This window comes from Macrotis lagotis, chromosome 6 (genome assembly GCF_037893015.1).
Source record: "Macrotis lagotis isolate mMagLag1 chromosome 6, bilby.v1.9.chrom.fasta, whole genome shotgun sequence".
Taxonomy (NCBI): domain Eukaryota; kingdom Metazoa; phylum Chordata; class Mammalia; order Peramelemorphia; family Peramelidae; genus Macrotis; species Macrotis lagotis.
This window is the reverse complement of record NC_133663.1, coordinates 199,499,917-199,514,174: the sequence shown is the minus strand read 5'-3', so window position 1 is coordinate 199,514,174 and position 14,258 is coordinate 199,499,917. Positions and strand designations below refer to the sequence as shown.

The 14,258-nt window shown below is 31.9% G+C and overlaps 1 protein-coding gene across 1 annotated transcript in view; it reads right to left on the bottom strand.

Moving 5' to 3' along the window:
- Positions 1 to 14,258, bottom strand: part of ROBO2 (roundabout guidance receptor 2) — a 795,143-nt gene that overhangs the window by 277,045 nt on the left and 503,840 nt on the right. The window contains 2 exon segments of the mRNA XM_074192780.1: positions 6,461 to 6,581; positions 8,128 to 8,285. Of these exon segments, the coding sequence (XP_074048881.1) occupies positions 6,461 to 6,581; positions 8,128 to 8,285 (279 nt within the window).

Sequence of the window (14,258 nt, the reverse complement as noted above, 5' to 3'; positions counted from 1 at the left end):
AATCTGTAATAATTTGCCCTTCCCATCCAACCTCTGCTGAGTCCTATATTTGAAGATTAAACTTTCTGTTCAAATCTGGTTTTTTCAACAGGAAAGTTCGAAATTTCCCTATTTCACTGAATATCCATGTTTTCCCCTAAAAGAGGATGATCAGTTTTGCTGGGTAGTCAACGCTCAGTTGTAATCCAAGTTCTTTTGCCTTCTGGAAAATCATATTCCGAGCCCTATGATCCCATAACATAGAAGCTCCTAATTCTTGTGTTATCCTATATATAGTTCCATGACATTTGAATTGTTTCTTTCTGGCTGCTTGTAATATTTTCTCCTTGACTTGGGAGTTCTGGAATTTGGTTACAATATTCCTGGGAGGATTTTTGCGGGGGGAATCTCTTTCAGGAGGTTCCCTCCTTTCAGGAATTGATTCCCTCAATTTCTGTTCTATCTTCTGCTTCTAAGATATCAGAGAAATTTTGCTGGATTATTTCTTGAAAAATGAAGTCAAAGCTCTCTTCCTAGTCATCACTTTCAGGTAGTTGAATAGTTTTAAAATTATCTCTCCTGGTTATATTTTCCAGATCAGTTTTTTTGCCAGTGATATATTTCATTTTTTTCTAGTATTTCATTCTTTTGGTTTTCTTTTGTTTCTTGATTTCTCATAAAGTCATCAGCTTCCCTTAGCTCCATTCTATGTCTGAAGAAATTATTTTCTTCAGAGAGCTTTTCTACCTCCTTTTCCATCTAGTCAATCCTACTTTCTAAGGTATTCACCTCATTAACCTTATGGACTGTCTTTTTCATTTGTATTAAACTATTTTTTAAGATTATTTTCTTCAGTGCTTTTTTTGGTATCTCATTCACTAAGCTGCTGACTTGGTTATATGATTTTCCTGCATTGCTCTCATTTCTCTTGCCAATTTTTCCTCCATCTCCTTTACTTGTCTTTCAATATTTTTGAGCTCTTCCATAGATTGAGACCAATTCATATATTTTTTGCAGGCTTTGCATATAGAAATTTTGATTGTGCTGTCTCCTGAGTGTTTATTTTGATCCTCCATGGGACCAAAGGAATTTTCTATGGTCAGATTTATCTTCTTCTATTGTTTGCTTATTTCCTCAGTCCCAAGGCTTGATTTTTAAGTCTTTGTTTAAGGTAGGGTTCTGCTTCCAGGGTGGAGAATGTAATGTCCAAAGCTTTTGAGGGTTTTTGCAACTGTCTTTAGGGATACCCTCAAGACACTTCAATTCCTTCAAAGTCTTATGAGAGTCTCTGACTGCTCTTTTGGTCTGTGCTCTGATATGTGAATGATCACAAGCACTCCCCTCTGCCTTGGAGCTGTGAGGAGGCTCCCTGCTCCTGTATGGCTCCTCTTACTGAGATTGATGCCCAGATTGCAATTTGGATCTGAGCATAGGCAAAGCCACAGAATCCTGTTTCATGGATTGATAGCAGAGAGACCTTTGCACCCCCCCACCCCCCCACATGCACACATACACATCTTTGATTGCCTCAAAAGCAGCTTCCTGGTGATTCACTGTTGGATAGCACCTGTTAGGTGGCTCCCAAGTCTTTTCCTGATGTCTGCACTGAACTGGGCTTCAGTATCACTCTGGTGTCACAGAGCTTTCCTGCTGAACTTCCAAGTTGTCCTTGGAAATTCTTGGGCTGAGAGGTCTGAAAACCTCCAGGGCTTCCATGGACCTAGGTAACACTAGGGATACAGATGGCCCTTGGGTTGTTCCTGGTTGGCTGGAGCCAGTTTGCCCCTGCACAGTCCATTTTGCACTAGGGCTCTTTCTAACCCTGGTGAAGCAAAACTTTCCCGAGGATCTTCCAAGTTGACTTGGGCTGGGAAATTGTTTCACTCAGTTTTTCTATGGGTTCTGCCACTTCTAGAATTTGGTAGTAGTTATTATTTAAAGATATTTGGAGTGGTCTGGGGGATAGGTTGTTGGAATTGCTACCTCCCCTCTGTCATCTTTGCTCTGCCCTCCCTCCAATGAGAAACATTCTTTCAAATTTTCACAACTAATTATTTTCTCCTGTCAATGCACATTTGCCAATGCACATTTGAATGAGGAAGGAGTATGTTATTATTATTATTATTATTATTATTATTATTATTATTACTGCTGAAAAAGTGAATAATTAATATTAATCTTTTCATATTCACAATACTTTTGAAGAATAATTTACAGGCAACAAGAATAGTTAATGAAAATTCTTGTAAACAATTCTCTGTGTTGGAACACATCTTTTGAAAAATACAATTGACTGAGAGTATAGGGAAGATAAGATCCAAATAAGCTTACTGTACTTAATTTTATTTTGTAGAACATATTTGATATTAAAACCTCTCTTATATTGTGTTTTTTATGCATATAGAATGTTAAGGTAAATAAACTTCCTTGATAGAAGAGATAACTTCATTTGAGGATCCTCTGATTATTAATTTCAACTGAGGCCTAAAAGAAGAAGACTTATGATCACAAAAAAGTATCTGACATGAAGTTTTTACAGCGGAGTGTCAAACTGAAAGAGGTGCTTCCTGTTTATATGTTACTTATATTTGACTGAATTTTATCAAACTGTGGAAAAATACAGAGACTTTTAAATTAATTCCATGAACAATTAATGAATTTAAAATTATTAAACACTTCCAAGCATTGTGCAAATAATGGGGATACCAAGAAAGAAAGATAAAAATGGTCCTTTCCTTCAAAAATGTCATATTCTAATAAGGGAGAATGGATCTATCAAGGAACATAATATATATATATATATATATATATATATATATATATATATATATATATATGTAATAGGAGGTATTTTCATAGAGAAAGCACCAGTAAGTAGGTCCATGAAAAGGTGAAGCAAGAAACACTTCCAGGAATAGATGACAGCTCACTACAAGGAGATGGAGACAAGAAGTGATGTGTACAAGGAACATCAAGGATACATGAATAGTTGAATAACAGTCTTATGATAAAGTTTAAAATTTGGTACTGTAAAACTTGCAATGAATGGAAATGAATAGAGTGTAACAAGACTAGAAAATATAAAAAAGATTTCAAATTGTGAAGAATTTCAAGTGTCAAATAGAGAGCACTGTATTTGATGCTGGAGAAAAAACAGCAAGCCATTACAGCCTCCAGAGCAGGAGGATTACAGATATACACTGAAAGGAAATCATTTTGTTATCATTTGAGTGAAGTATACATTAGAATAAGGATTGGCTTGAGGTAGAAACATGAAACAGAAAGCTATTGCAACAGTAAAGATCAAAGTTGCTTAGAACCAAAAGATTGTGAAAGTAGAAACAAAACATGCATTAGTTGATTAGATTTATGGAATGAGTGAGAATGAGGAGTAGAGGATGATACTGAAATTGTGAGCTTATGTAACTGGGATGACAGTAGTGCCCTTGACACTTATAAGGAAATTTGGAAGAGATGAGTGTTTTGGGGAAAAGATAATGAATTCTTTTTAGATATGTTCAGCTGAAATACCACTAAGACATTCATAGATGTTCAAATGGGAGTTAGTGATATGGATATAAGGATCCAGAGATATATTAAGACTATAATGAAATAGATATACATATACACACATCATACCTACATACACATATGCATATATACATGTAAGTGAGTAGAGATGCTAATAGAACCCGTGAAATCCAATGAGATCAACCAAGGAAGATCCTTTAGAGGAAGATGAAAATAGGATTGGAATTTTGAATGGAATATTGCAGAACATTAACAGTGAAAATAGACAAGAATTATACAGGATGAAAAGATATTGAATAGTTGTGATCTGGATGGAATATTTACACAGATATTATAAAAGATTGTTACATATGATTATTTCAAAATAAAAATAAAAGCTAATCAACAACAAAATCCTCTATCATCTATAAGAATATATCAGACTAAAAGTAGAAGTAGTGCCCTAAATAATAACTTTTCTGAAAATTATTACTTTAGGAGCTCTATTTGTCAATTTTGCATTTGCTTGTTTTATATATAAATGTTTATTTTTCTTTTTTAATATTTCATTATATTTTTTATGAAATTATTTTTAAAAATATGAGTTAGGCAAGGTATCACTAGGAATTCCCATCAGTCCAATACCTTCCATTATAGCATTTAGAAACTATAAAATTTTGTGGAACCATTATATCTGAAAAAAATTCAAAGCCTTGTATCTCTAATTAAGTCTACAATTTCTGTGGAAATTTGATCCTAATTCATGAAAAATAAAATTCATTAAATTTTTACGTACTTCTATATTACAAGAATAAGAGTATGACTAAGTATATCTTTAAGGTACAGAAGAAAATACAGGAAAATTATTCTAATATAATCATATTTCTTGCAACAACATTTTTGAAACCATATATTAAATCTCTTCAATTTTCTAGTTAAGGCAATTTTATTTGAATTTAGTACTAAATGATATTACTGCAATTATTTAGTTGGTTAGAATATTTGTAAGAACAAATTCTTCAATATAGTAGATATATAATATAAGGTCTAACAAATCAGCTTTTAATGACCACTAATTTTACTAGTACTAGACAAAGCTATACTTTATTAGTTATAGACTAAAACCTATTTTTAGAATATTATAGTTGACTAAGGAAATATAAGATAAAACTAATACTTCTCAGAATGCTCAAAATTGAAAATTTGTACATTGACTTTGAATGGCTATATTTTTACTATTTGATTTGAAAAATTATTGGTTATCCCAGCTCTCCCATTTTGGATGTCAAGTTGCTAAGTATACATTACTCAGTTTTAAGGTGGCTCTTTTGTATATATTCATAAAATATAACTTTAACCCTATGTATGTAATATGAATAATAAATAAACTTTTAAATATTTCTACTCTGTTCTTAATTCATAATTCTTTAGGGCATGGGGACCTTCTTTAGGAATCTATGCAAACCTTTACAGTCACAAAATGAAAAATCCCCTAGCTATAACTAGTAACAGTCACCTTTAATGTCTTTCACTGAAGTACATGATCATTATTCTAAAAAAAAGTTAAAATTTATGAAGAATACAATTGCATTATCTGTATTATACAAAATATTGTAAAGGAAAACTACCTTTCTTCATTAATTCACTCTGAGACTTGAATGAGATTTCTTAATATTGACCTCAACAATAAGGAAAATTATTTAGATTTCCATATCTCTTTAATTCTCGCTTCTCCCTAATGTTTTTACCTCCATTTCTCTATATTTCTCCTTTTCTCAAAATGTAACATATCTTCTGCCCACCCTTATCCCCTCCACCCTGCCACAGTAACAATTGCAGAACTTGAGAACTGGAAAAGATCAGAAAGCAACTGAATTTTACTGTCCACAAAAGGAATACTCACTAAAAAATTTCTACAAGTGGAAATTTAGCTTTTGCTTGAAGACCCCCCTCATACTCTTTAAGCATCCCATTCCATGTTTTTTCTTGACTTAAAACCTATGTTAACCTCATTGAAAATGCTACTTGGGTTCTGAATTTGGGGGCCTAAATTCTAACCTCTCCATGTAATGATGTCTCAATTATCCCTGAATTACCAAAAATCTAACTAGGAAAATCCAAACGATGTTCCAACTCTTATAACAACTTTGATCTCTCCCCTGTTTCATGTTTATTTGCTTCATAATTAGGCACAAATGCCTAATCATACATGAGAATAATTGCCTGGTTTCTAATTACTCAGTTAAGCCCTGACAATTTTAAAATCAAAATGTATCATGTTAACACAAGTAAATTTCTATTTAATTATAGTATATAAAATATTAAATAGTTGTAAAGTCTATTTTATGCAAATTAAATAGCAAAATAAAATGTTTTAATTTAGGTTTTCTTAAAGATGAATTGAATAAACAATTACTTTAAATTTTCTATCCCTGTATATTCTTTTTATTAGATTTAAAATTCAGTTTCAAAAGGATATAGTAGCCAAAATGGCCACCAAAAACCCAAATATAAAATCCTAGAACCTTAGACCAAGAAGGGAGCTGAGAGATAACTAATTTAAGTTCCCCATTTCAGAAATGAGGAAAATGAGTTTGTATGATTTGCCCATAATTACACAGATAAAGCCTGAATTGATTAGTCTGTCTCTAAATTCAGTCTTCTTTCTACCTAACCAAATTGCTCTCTTGAATATTTAATAAATGTGTAGGCCAAAAATGATAAATTCTCAATTTGAGGAATATAAATATGGTAATTAAAATTCAGTGTTTCTTGATCAAGTATCTCAAAATAAATCCAATGCCAGTTAAATAATAACATAACTATTACCTAATTTATCAGCCATTCAAATTGCAGATAAGCCATGGAAAATATTTTTATAACTTGAAAGTCCAAGTCTAGTATTTTCTTATTAGATAAAAATGATAACAATCTATGACAAAAATAATAATTTTATAAGAGATGTCTTTACCAAAGACGGTCAGTTCTGCTGGATCACTGTCTCTTTCTCCCACCATGTTTGTGCCAACACAGGTATACATGCCTGCATCACTCTTTCTAGTGTTTGAAATCATCAGTTTCCCACCACGGATCTGTTTCAAATAAAATATTAATGTTTATATAAATATATTAAATTCTTTATTCCATAACCAATAATTAGCAGCATATCTTTTTTTTTATTTAATGAAACCAAATAGGGAGGTAAGTCAGTCATATTCTAAAGATAAAAGAGGATACTTGGAGAGCTTGAGTATTGGGCTCAACAAAAGGATCCTCTAATGGTAAGACTCTTTGAAGAAAATTTATGGGGAAAAACATATCCTAGATTTTACTGCCAGTTCTTCATATGAAATAGGAATAATTCAGGAAAATAATATTAGATATTCACCAAAGGACAAAATTATCAAATATATCTTAACCATGTGTTCAAGTGACTTGGAATAGCCTCTTTGTCTACTCCAGATCTAAATTTTCTCTGACTTGGTATCTAATTAAACCCTTATCAGTTATTCCACTCACTTTTCTTTTGTACAAATCCATTAAGTATTTTCTCTATAACCTATCTACATGATACTTTGCAATTTCCCAGAAAATATTATTAGTGCTTATTTTAATAAGCACTTTGTGAATGATCAAAAATTGTTTTTCTCTAAATTCCACACTTACTGGGAATCAAACCCCCTTTAGCAATGAGGATTTCATTAATGTAGACAGCCAAGATAGGAATAATAAGCTTTATTATTTTTATGCTTCCTGGATTTGATTCAGTGATATAGACATAGCCTGTGGATAAAGAAAATCCACCTGCTAAAGATGAAAGATGACCATGGAAAGGCATTGATCCTCAAATTCAATCAACGATAGAGATTAAGTTAGATGAAATTCCACTTTGAAGAATGAAAATTATACTTAGCAGTGCTTCAAATACCATTGATTTTAGGAAATCCTCAGGTGAGACAACTCAATAAAATGCAACAAATGATGTGGACTTGGTCAATCTTTTTTTTTCATGTTATAAATATGGATTTTCCTTGTGCACAAAATGTAGTAGTTAAAAATGAATCTTTTAAAAATATCTGAAATATTTATTTTAATTTATTAACAAAAATTATATAAAAATTTATATGAACAAATTAATTAAAAATAAAAAGAAATTCTATTCATCATAAGTGCTTGCATCTTAAAAGATACAGATTTGTTTAATGGAGGGAAGATCAACTTTGAAGTTAGAAAAACTTTGATATAAATTACCTCTGATACATATTAGATTTGTGTGGGAACAACTTCACAATGTCCCTGTAATTCCTTAAGAATATAAAGATGAACTGTTAATCTGTATCATATGGTAAAGATTTCAGATGAAGTGTCCACCATCTGATAAAATAACAGGTCCATACAAAAACAAATTATTATCTAAAGTGCTTTTTTTCACTTTATGTCCTTTCTAAACATCTCTTACATCTTATTGAAATGAATTATTTATCATTAAAATTTTTAAAAAAGGAACATGGAGAGACATATTCATTTATACAAATAAAATGCTCTTGACTTATTAAAAATAAGTTCAGGGATAAAGGATTCAGCTTTATAAAATCTTGATCTATGTTGGATATAATCTGGAATTTCAATTGGACTCACACTTATTCTGTCTTCCCTGTCATCAATTCGAACTTTGTCCTTCTTCCAGTAGATGGTGGGCTCTGGATGCCCTCGGGGAGGCTGGCACTCCAAGATGGCAGGCTCTCCAGCTGCCACAACAACATCTGTGGGATTTTGCCGGAAGTCATCTCTTAATACTGAGAAAAGAGAATGAAAGTTTTAAAATATCATATTGACAGCAATTTTCATACATGGGAATTTAAGCAAAGTGTGCTTCTTGAGTTAATTTATTTGTAGTAAAAGTTTCCGGGTGATTATCATTGACAAATCATTGTTCTGACTGTTAACATTTAAAAAAAACCTCCAGAAATCAATTTACATATGCTATAGAACTTGGAGTAGAGGCAAGCAGCAAGAAAACTCTATGAGATGCCTTTCTTATGACATGAATTCAGATAGGACATGAGTTGTTTTCATTAAATTTCTTAAGGTAGATTCATTGATTAACATTTTAATATACTAGCATCCATATACACAGGCCTTCATTTTCATCCATTCTGTAATTCCACCTGCCAAGTGACATCTGGACAGCGTGACATGCAGAGGAGAAATAACCCTTATAACAGTTTTGTCAGGCTGACATTTGCCTCTTTTCATTAAGGAGAACAGCAGGTTGGACCTCAATTGTAATCTCTGAAAATCTGGCATGTCTTACTCTCCAACTGTCACCTATATACTTTTGGGGGGGGGTTTGTTTGTTTGTTTATTTGTTTGCTTCAGGGTAAATAAACTGCCTGGAGAAGTGATTCATTGTTTACTGGATTGAAGATTTATAATTTTAAGATTAAAGTAAGTATTAAATTTTAAAGGCTCTAAATTGTAAAACTGTTCAAGTCTTATAGGGCTTGCTGATATACCTAATGCATGACTGCACCTATTTTCTCTATTCATATTATAGTCGTGACATGATAGGTATTCCAATGAACAATAAGGAAAAATGGTTCATGACTGATAAAAGTAAACAAAATTAAGCAAAGAGTTTCTCATAAATTACACTCCTGTAAATTGGGATTAGGTAAATTATAAGATGTAATGTCCTATAATGGTATCTAGTTCCCTTTTATTCCAATTCATTGATCTAAGTCCCTGGGTTAATTGACATTTTCTAAATTAATAAATAAATATTCATCTCTTGAAAATAGTTCCAAAGAGATAATTGAGAACTGTAGTTTTCCTTTTCTTGACTTTTTGCTACATATTCTTTAACAGAATTTTCCATCTTAATGAAGTCATAACATTTGAAAGATTAGAAATAGTCTCCCATTGAAGGAACAATCAAGAAAACTTCTCCCTGGGTTGATCTTTCTCATTGTTTAAATAGTTAATCTAATGCTTTTAATAGTAAGAAAATATCTTAAAGTTTACACTGAGAAATACTTATTTTCTGTCCTGTCAACTTGTAGGCAAGAATGTGTGATCTATATGCATAAATTTTGTTTCTCTATGGTTTGAGGTATATGTACATATAAATGTGATAGACAATTGTGGTCTTACAATAATTTCCTTCTAGCAGGTTAAGTCCTCTATGTTTTGGTGCTTAATTTAATTAATTTATAATACCTAAACAGCTGCTTATTTATACAGTGCTAAAAAGTGCAAAAACATGGTAACAGGGTGATGAGTACTACAGTATCTGAGTCTGGCAACAAATGATATTTTGGCAAGGACCCAAATTATTCTAAAATGGCACATCTGGCAAGTTGAAACTGGCTTTAGAATTGATTTCCTAACAAAAAGCATGCCACACAGCAACTCAAAAATTACTTATAACTAATGCAAATCATTCTCAAGTACATTTACATTTTGACCACAACAATAAAATTTCTGAAAATAGTATCCTTTGACTTAGGAAACAAAAATAAACACAAATAGCATTGAAAACTGTAGCAGCATAACTAAATAGAAGGCATGGGTTGCTCCTGTTTAGCAATAGATCATATGTTTGTGGCAATTAAAGGAAAGAAAAGATTTCCATTTGCAAATGAAGTCAAGAAACCCAACTATGGATAAATACTTTTATGCTTGCAACTCATTTATCCCTGAAATATAACAATACAACTAAGGACTACATTCTTTGACAATAAATAAAATAGTCTGGTGTTGCATGAGTTTGTGAAATTTGCTTTTATTTATCTCTTCATATCATTCTCTTTATTTCAGTTTATCTAGAGAATCAAAATCCAAAATAGATGGATAGATAGATAGATAGATAGATAGATAGATAGATAGATAAATATTTAAAGTTTCAGTAGGAATAATAAAATCTTCTGGGCAATGTTAACTTAAAAATATTTATGCATTGGCCTAAATAAGATGTCAGCCATGACTGTGACAGGTCAACTAACCTTGAATTTCTCCAGTGCTTTTTAATTTTATCTGATCTTTGTATATGTGAACTGATATGATTTTACTTCTTAACGTTTTGTAACCACAAGTTTTACTTTTTACTCTCAAAAGTATAAATAAATCAATAGTATATATCAGAATATATTACATACATGTATAGACACATTTATGTTCAGGCACTATAATAAACAAAGGTGATGCTCTCTTTCAAGGATCTTTGTTAATTTTCTCTATCTTCCCCCTATGAAATTGATGTTAACTTTTCAAAAGCACTAATCCAGAAGAAAAGTGTTTGAAAGAACAAACCAAGGTTATTCTCCTGACAGATAAATGGCATTTATCTTATTGTTAATTATGGCTTTTTTTTTGCTTTTATACCTAACACCAGTCAAGAATGTCTCTCCATCCATTCCTTGAAGGCCCTACATTTATGGAATTATAGATAAAACCCTTCACTTTTCCCCTCACTAGGACTGAACAAATAAGAGAACTTCAGGTGAGTTTTTAACTTATCTTCCTGGAACCAGCACTTCATTTTACTTTTTAGACATTTCTAATCCACTATACTCTCACCATCTTCCTCTTCTTATTCTCCTCCATCCAGAACCGTAGACTCCATTCCTGGAAGCCTGAGCACTGTTAGGTTGGAGTTTTCTGTATCTTCTCTAAAACTAGAATTCTAAATCATTTTTCAGTCATTTTAAAAACCATATTGCTGCAGTTGTGCCTATTCCTTCCTCCTCTATTCTAACCTTCTTATATCTTTGTATCTTAAGCTCCTCTGGTATAGGGACTATCTTGCTTATTTTTACTTGTATCTCCAACACTTAGCATAATGCTTGGCATATACCAAATACATGCTTTGGCATTCATTCATTTATTCACACATCCTAATATGATACTTTTATATCCCTCAATCAATTACTAGTGGTAGATAACTACTTATTCCCCATAATCAACATCTTGCAGCACCTGGAGAGATCATTTCTAGCATACATCCAAGATATTTGCCTAGGCACGCACACACACACACACACACACACACACACACACACACACACACAAACTGAATAGTCCTCTGAGCCTCTAACTTCTTTAAGGGCAGAAACTATTTTTTTTTAATCTTCATATCACTAGAAATTAGTGTAGCATTTTGGGTAAAATAAGCATTTAACAAATATTTGTTGAATGGAAGTACATTGAATAAGATTTGAACAGGAGCAGGAATCATCATTCAATCCCAAGTATGAGCAATAGCTAGTGGACTTGGTGCAACTGAGTTTCAAAAATACAGGCAAAACAAGTTCTTTTCTCAGCCAATCAGTGAATATTGATTTTTCTTGAGTCTTTTCTTGGATATTCTTTCTTTTCCCTGTTCTTGTTTTTGTACTTCTTTTCTTTATGGATTTCCTCCCATTTACAGCAAATTTCTTAATTACAAAGTCCGAGAGAATATAGATATGATAGAACCAGTCATGTAAAGTAATGCAGGACAAAAGAGAAGGAAAACTGTCCTCTTTTTACTTTCAGAATGGAGTGTTGTGCAACAAGAAAACACAATATTCTAGACCTAGAAAACTTCCAACTCTTCCAGAAGCTTCTGTTTGTGGATGATATCACAATGATTTTATCAAGCCTTAGAAAAATAAAGTCCATATCAGTGATATCCACAGACACTTGTAATTCATGAAGAAAAATTAGAAAGATGCATATTTTTTCTGGATTATAAAATGTAGCTGAAAATTAAAGAATTAGAAGTTAGCTCATTTAGTGTGAATCTTAGACAATGTAGATAGAAAATTATCTCAGTTCAGCAATTAATCAATAGAATATAGTCATTCCTTCCTTCTCTCTGATACAGAAATACTAATGAAATCAACAGCTCATCACTCCAGGGATAGCACATGAGCATTTGTGTTTTATAGTTCCTTAGTATCACAATATTTAGGAAAATTAATACAAAGCTGTTATGTAGATGAATTGGAAAAGAAAAGATTGAAAGGCATGGACATAAGTTGGAAGATAAGTAGAATGATGATAATATTGCAATGAGAAAACTTTAAAGTATTTCCACTGCATAAATTCATTTTTTTAAACATCAATATTTTTCTATTGAGCTAAATAATTGTGAATCATGGAAAGTCATCATTTCATAAGATTCAAAACCATAAGTTCCAAAGTTTCAATATAAAGATCCATAGTGGGTAAAATTAGTTTACAATGTGCTATCAATTATAAATTATAATCAAACATAAAAGTCAGTATGAGGATGTATAGGTTCAAAAAAGGAAGAAGGCCAGTTAAGTGGCCAGAGATGGATGGGCAAGTACTGACTTTTGATAACCATGAAATACTAAAATAACCAGAGAAAGGCCTCCATGATATTGACTAGATCATCTATAGAAAATTTTCTTTTAAATGATGTATATGAGAATAAGAAAGGATGAGAAGGTACTGACAGATTATGAGCTCCACTACATTAGGGATTAGCCACTTTGATGATATCACAGGTCCATGTAAGTACCTGAGTACTTCAATCCCCTTCCACAACAAATGAAATTTGAACTGGAAGACATAGTTGAGTCACGTAGAATGCTTATCTTTGTATATCACTTTTATTATTTTCAAAGTGTTTTTACAAATTACACACACACAAACACACATATATAATATATATATATATGTATATGTATAGATAAAGATATAGATATATAGATATAGATATAGATATATGTTCATGTTCAAGTTGATGTCTTTTTGGGGCAGCTAGGTGCCGTAGTGGATAAAGCACCAGCCCTGGAGTCAGGAGTACCTGGGTTCAAATCCAGTCTCAGACATTTAATAATAACCTAGCTGTGTGGCCTTGGGCAAGCCACTTAACCCTGTTTGCCTTGCAAAAAAAAACCTAAAAAAAAAGTTGATGTCTTTTTCTATTTAAAAATCTAATAATAGCACAGAATCCATTCTAGATACAAGAAGCAGGGTGCTATATGGGAAAAAGCATTGAATTGATCCAGAAAACATCTTCTGGTTCAGTTCAATACCATTTTGGGGGTGACTCAGGAGATCAATTAATCATTATGTACACTGCTTTCACATCTATAAAATGAGCATGTTGGATTACATAATTCCTAAAGTCTCTTCAAGTTCTGAAGTTTAGGATTTTATATCATTTAAGAACATATTACTGCCCATTGAATAAGCTAAGTAAGGAAAACGTACCCTTAACCTCCATGTATTAGCAAAGATAGATAGATAGATAGAGAGAGAGAGAGAGAGAGAGAGAGAGAGAGAGAGAGAGAGAGAATACCATCCCAATTATATTGCACAAGATTTTTCCTGTAGTATTTTGTGTGTTAATGCATAAAACAAGTTCTGATAGGAACTAGTTCATTAGGACCTTTTTTCATATGTGTCTGTTATATGTGTCAGAACACTGTTATTGTTATCAAAAATAGAATAAATCAAAGGAAAATGAACCACAAGTATTAAAAATGTGAGATCCAATGATGAGTTTTCTTCTTGTATTTTGCCTTTTCTTCTAGTTTCTCCCAGCTGAACAATAAAAAGGTTTCAGTACTAAGAAGGACTCATATGTATTAGATAAAATAATTGTAATAATCTCTTTGTTTCTGTAGAGAAATGAGATAAAAGAAACAAAATCAATCATATTTTGGCTCTCAATATTTTAGGATAAAAACAAAAAGTTGTTTGAATGTTTTTTACTTCATTTATGACAAAAGAGATATTAAAGACTTTTTTTT